Source organism: Trachymyrmex septentrionalis, unplaced genomic scaffold (genome assembly GCF_001594115.1).
Source record: "Trachymyrmex septentrionalis isolate Tsep2-gDNA-1 unplaced genomic scaffold, Tsep1.0 scaffold87, whole genome shotgun sequence".
NCBI classification, from domain to species: Eukaryota; Metazoa; Arthropoda; class Insecta; order Hymenoptera; family Formicidae; genus Trachymyrmex; species Trachymyrmex septentrionalis.
In genome coordinates, this window is record NW_017306059.1 from 129580 (window position 1) to 135606 (window position 6027).

At 30.5% G+C, this 6027-nt stretch overlaps 1 protein-coding gene across 2 annotated transcripts; it reads left to right on the top strand.

Annotated features, from left to right (window-relative positions):
- The first annotated feature begins 432 nt into the window (after nt 1-432).
- LOC108755271 (DNA repair protein complementing XP-C cells homolog) lies at nt 433-4056 on the top strand. Of its 2 annotated transcripts, none has more exons than XM_018498188.1 (6): nt 433-586; nt 648-2399; nt 2510-2715; nt 2838-3102; nt 3218-3386; nt 3604-4056. In XM_018498188.1, exons 2-6 carry the CDS (start codon nt 663-665, stop codon nt 3954-3956), a joined length of 2730 nt encoding a protein of 909 aa, XP_018353690.1. In that variant the 5' UTR covers nt 433-586; nt 648-662; the 3' UTR covers nt 3957-4056. The 2 variants fall into 2 exon arrangements, with proteins under 2 accessions (XP_018353690.1, XP_018353689.1); XM_018498187.1 differs by having other exon boundaries at nt 433-578.
- Nucleotides 4057-6027: the final 1971 nt, after the last annotated feature.

The following is a 6027-nucleotide window of genomic DNA, read 5'->3' on the forward strand; positions in this document are numbered from 1 at the left end:
AAGAATATATAAAATTATTTAAAATATATTTTTAAAATATTATAAAAATATATTATAAAAAACTAATCTTAAAAATCTTAAAATATAAAAAATATGTAATTTATATTTATAATATACAATATTCATAATGTTATGTAATCATATTTTTAAACAAAAAATAATCTAATTCACTTTAATTCAATTTAATTCTCTGTATAAAATAAATGTATTTATATTATTCATATAGATTCTATTTTTTTTATCAGAAATCTATTTTCTTATCTTATCCAATTGTTTATTAAAGAAATTTTATTTCAAACAAATTGTAAAATACAATTATATATACATAACCTCACGTTTGCATACTGTACTTACTATCGGCAAAAGAGCAAGCTTATGTATCATATGATAATAATAGTCTACTACTGTTTCATAACAATGCTTTCTTGCGTCTCTTGTTACACACGTGCAGTGTATTTTCGTCGTTTTTATATTATTGCGTATAAGTTCATCTACATAATATAAATCCTAACAATTCCATATAAAGCAGTTGATCTTTGCTAAATTGCGTTATAAGGAAAATTAATTTGGAAGACAAGGTATTGCAATAAGTAAAGCCCAATAACGAACAACATGTAATAGGAGATTAAAAACATCGTATTTTGCAGGATAAAACACTAAATATGAATGATTCCGACGATGACAGTTCCGACAGCAGCAACGATTTCGCCGGTATCACGCCAAAGGATGAATTGACAGCAAGTTTCTTTTCAGTAAAACCGATGACAAAGCCTAACCTAGTAGACTCGAAGGACAATAGCGAGGATGAGAGTAGCAACGATGAAAATTTCGCGAGTATATCCGAGAACAATAGCATCGAACTGTTCTCGGAAGTGGTCAAGAATCTGGAAGCCTCACGGAGAGCTTCTGTCGATGAGGATCCCAAACAGCACTTTTCCAAATACGATAGTACACACATCACAGAAGAACTCAAAACAGAAAAGAAGAAAAATATATCGGATGAGATAAACGCTGTTTTACTCCAAGGGGAAAGTGGAACACAAGCATTCCGCGAGGATGACGAAGACACGAATGATGACGAGAAGCAAGAAGAGGATGTTAAACGTCCTGAAGATTATACTATACCTAAGGAAGGTGTCCAAATAACTTTACCTGGTACAAGTATGGTTTTCAAAAAGAAAACAGCCAACAAAAAGGAATCAGATCTGGCTACGCTTCTGCGAAAAAAATTAAAAGCTAATCAAATTATTATAGAAAAAGCAGCTAGACTTTGTTGGTTAGCATATGGATTTCATTTAAATCATCAAGCGAATGAACCTGAGATAATGGCAACAGTGGTATCTCTCATATCAACAAAAAGTTATCCAAAGGATAACTTTAGTTTAGAATACTTGGAAAAATTTACAAAATGGTTTAAAAATATGTTTGCAATACAATCTAGTGATGATCAAGTTATTATAAATAAGGAGACGTTATTAAAAAGAATTGCAGAGAAGAAAATTTTTAATTACAGAGAATTAGTAATATTATATGTAGCAATACTGAGAGGTATTGGCTTACATTGTCGTTTAGTAGTATCTCTCAATCCACCACTTGTAAAAGCTTATAACGAATTACTGCCTAAAACAAGCATAGTGAAAAAAGATAGTTTAATTAAAGACGAGACAAAAGCGAAAAAGACATCCTCGAAGGAAGATAAGAAAAATGTGAATTCAAAGGAAAAGAAGAAAAATACGAATTCAAAGGAAACTAAGAAGGAAACTAAGAAGAATGTAGATTCAAAGAAAGATCTCAAAAATAGCAGTATAATTCAGAATAATGAAAGTGCACGAAAAAACGCTAATGAAGAAGCAAAGAAAAGGGCAGCAGAGATTCTTCGTTCAAGGTATTCATATAGTAAGAAAAACAAAGGCAAATTAAACAGCAATATAATTACGCAAGATAATGCTTCTACATCCAAAAATATAGAAACAGCTTCCACAAGTTCGAGAAAAGTAGAGTCTGGTTCAACAGGTCCATCTCCAAGACATTTAAGATCTAGTAGTAAGCCACATGATGTTCCATCCAGTTCAATCAAGCAACAAAATAAGATTATTTCAGAAGATAACCAATGTAAAACAAAAAATGCCAAGAGACAGCCACAAAGTAATAATTCAAGTTCTGAAGAAGAAGAAGAGCCGCCTAAAAAAGCAAAAAGGAAATGTAATGATAAAAATAAAACAACCATTAAATCTAAAAGAAAGAATGAAAAACAAGATCAAGCGTCGACAGATGAAGAAACGGATAACAAATTGAAAAAGAGACAAGATGTATGGGCCGAAGTATATGTAGAATCTAAAGCAAGCTGGATATGCGTAAATGTTATAGATGGAAGTGTAGATTGTGCAGTTGAAATATATGTAAGTAATTTGAAAAAATAATAGATTTCTATAAGTATACAAAAGGACTCTTATAATTATTCTGTATATAAATAAAAGATTTTTATGAAGTCAATTGTACAATGTTTCAGAAAAAAGCAAGCAAGCCAGTATTATATATAGTAGCTTATAATTCAGAAAGATTAGTAAAGGATGTCACAAGACGCTACTGTCCACAGTGGCTTTCAGTCACACGTAAACAGCGTATTGATGAGAAATGGTGGATTGAGACTTTAAGTTATTGGCAAGAAAAAGAGACGACCATGTCTAAACAAGAAGATGAATTATTACTGGAAAAGTAATCTCTCTTTTATTTTCTCTAATTATACTTTTTTAATCCTATTCTATTTATTTGAGTATAACTACGATGTGAATGATATAAAAAATCTGGAATATAACAAAGCACCACTGTTTTCATAGGGAATTGGAGCAACCATTGCCTAAAACCATTGGCGAATGCAAAGGGCATCCGTTATACGTTCTTGTCAGGCATTTACTTAAATACGAAGCCTTGTATCCACCAGATTGTGTACCATTAGGACATTTAAAAACAGGCGAAGCTATTTATTCACGATATTGCGTACATACGCTATGCTCCCGAGAGACGTGGTTAAAGAAAGCTCGAGTTGTTAAACCGAAACAGGATCCTTACAAAATAGTTAAAGCACTTCCAAAATATGACAAAGTAAGATTGATAAGCATATATAGTCTCTTAGGATTCTTTAGAATTTAACTAAAAAATAGACTTAGCTCTATTTTATAAAAATTATTAAATGAAATATGTAACAAAAATGTTACAGCTTTCAGGTATGAGACTGAAAGATTCTGCATTGGAACTATTCGGAGAATGGCAAACTACAGACTACGATCCCCCAGAGGCTAAAGATGGTATTGTACCTCGAAATGAATATGGAAATGTGGATTTATTTAAAAAATGTATGCTTCCAAAGGGCACAGTACACATAATTCGTAAGTAATATAATATATCTTTCATATTAACAATAGGATATCTCTTTTACATTTTATTCGTATTATTTTACATTGAGTAAAATGAATAACAAAATTAATGTGGAAAATTTTATACATATATTAAAAGAATTTATATTTTATACAAAATGAAAGGACTGAATGTTGCAGTATTGCAATGTATATCTCTAATGCAAATTCGATGAATAAATCCTTATAGTTCCAGGATTAAATCGCATTGCGCGTAAATTGAACATAGATTGCGCGACTGCTGTAGTAGGTTTCAATTTCGGTTGCATGGGCGCTGTACCAGCCACTGAGGGCTATGTCGTGTGCGCTGAATACGAAGACACGTTACGAGAAGCTTGGGAAACAGAACAAATTGAAGCAGCTAAACGAGCCGCTGAAAAGGCTAAGAAAAAGGTTTACGCCAACTGGAGAAAACTCATTAAAGGTTTACTCATTAGGGAGAGACTACAGCAAAAATACAATTTTAGAGAAGAATTTAAAGAACAGTCAAACAAACGTCCGAAATCACAAAAGGATGCTGTAAAGAAATCCAAAGCACAATAGAATACAATGGCCATAATTTATATACATATTAATTTAGAAATACATATTATGTTTAAAGAAACCAATGTATACAATTCCGAACTTAATAGTATTACTTTGATATTCGTTTAGATACTATGTATGATTTATATTGCTGTAAACATTTCTGTGTGAATTAAATTATTTTTATAATATATAATGCAGCGTGCTGTTTTTTTCATTTCCATATATGTATTGTAACGAAGAATGTAATTTTATATAAATATGTACATATTCGTATTTATATTGAATTTTATAATATCATATTTGTGCAAAAGGAAAATATTCGAATATTTATTTCTGTTTCTATATTGTTATTATCATTGATATTATTTTACAATTATTATTTATTACAATTATTATTACAATATTTATTACAATTATTTATTAATAGTTTGATAAATAATAATTGTAAAATTTCACTGAAATATTTATATCAATTTATATTTTGCTCATTTTCAATCTCATACATTATCTTTAAAATTTTAATCATATTGATATGCAATGCATGATATCGTGTAGTAGGTACGTAATCTATATAAAATTATCTATACGAGATAATCAGATTTTTCGCAGAACTAAAAGATAATCTAATTTCACTCTTCCACATAATTAATCGTCTTTCATCTGCTTTTATTTAAATCTAGCATTATTCGAACATTTTTTAATCTCTGAATTTTATTGGATCTTTGCAAAAGAAAGCAATAATCGTATACGGTTCTGGAAGAACTCATTTCCACGAGTATCAATTTCCTCATCTTAGTGATGTGAGGATAATTTTCCCTTAATTGGCTTTTCATTAACCGCGCACGATTAATTTCTCGAAGATATTAAATATCATATAGTACGATGCTAACGAACAGCTTATTAGATGCAGAAAAATCTACAATTCCGAATTATATACAACCGAAAGCCAGGCGGCCCAGACAACACAAAATATCCAAAAGAGAGATAAGACGTCTTCGGCATCTAAAAGACATCTTAAAGACTTCTTATGTCTCAATGTGTTGTCTAGGGAGGAGGGGGAAGGGATCATTACGTATAACATGATTGTGATTTAATAAATCGTTGCCGGCTCGGCAAAAACACCGAGACTTTAGGCTGCCATATTTGAATTTCAATTGTTATTATTCGAACATCAATAATCCCCTGCCCCCCAACCCTTTTCGTTTAGATACTTCCTTCGTTTTCTTATTTACGCTCTTATTATATTCTCTTATAGTCTTTCTCATATGTCTTGAATCTTTTTTCTTTGGCATTTTAGTAAATCTGTGCGTGGGAGCGAATTCGCGATTATGCCATTACTTACTTGAGCCAGCAGATGTTAATTTCGATTCTGTTTGTTTATGCGATGACTAATCGGTAATATACTAATACTATATCATACGCTTTGAGATTAACGGCGGAAAATTACCTGAACTTCCGAATATCTGTGTGGCTGTGCAACCGAACATTCGCAGCTCACTACGAACGACATGATATCACGATCCGTGCGCGCGACAAACTGCGAACCGCTTGTGGCCTGTTCGCGCGAACAGATGAACGGCTAGCGCGCCATATTCAAATTTTAAAAGTAACAATTTTTGAAAAACAAACGCTAGAAATAAAGCGTTTTGACATAAACACCTCATTTACTACTATTCTTTCCTCCTATAAACTTTCTTTAAATTATTAATATAGGCTTAATATAAGCAAAAATTTATGGTACTCTACAAAAAAATAACTTGTTTCACTTATAAAATAACTAACATCTCAGATTTAAATATATGTATAAAATGTAGCCTGACGTTAAACATGTTAAGAAATCGAAACTTCTTATATATATAAATTTTTCTTGCTAATTAATATTTAAATAACAACGATGTAAAGACTTAAATATTTAATTTTAGAGAAAACATACAATAAGCTATTTATTTTTCTGAAGAAAAATTAATGAGTTAATTTAAAAATTATGAGTGTCCAGGAAAAATTATTATAATTACACATATATTGAATATTATAAAAATATTAATATTTATAATAATTTTAACAAAACATAATAATCTTTTTTTTA

What these genes read in the sequence shown, in the direction of transcription:
- LOC108755271 (XM_018498188.1), top strand. Translation starts at nt 663, where the DNA reads ATGAATGATTCCGACGATGACAGTTCCGACAGCAGCAACGATTTCGCC. An exon ending in ATTGTGCAGTTGAAATATAT is followed by an intron (nt 2,400 to 2,509) that starts GTAAGTAATTTG and finishes ACAATGTTTCAG; the next exon opens with AAAAAAGCAAGCAAGCCAGT. An exon ending in CACTTCCAAAATATGACAAA is followed by an intron (nt 3,103 to 3,217) that starts GTAAGATTGATA and finishes AAAATGTTACAG; the next exon opens with CTTTCAGGTATGAGACTGAA.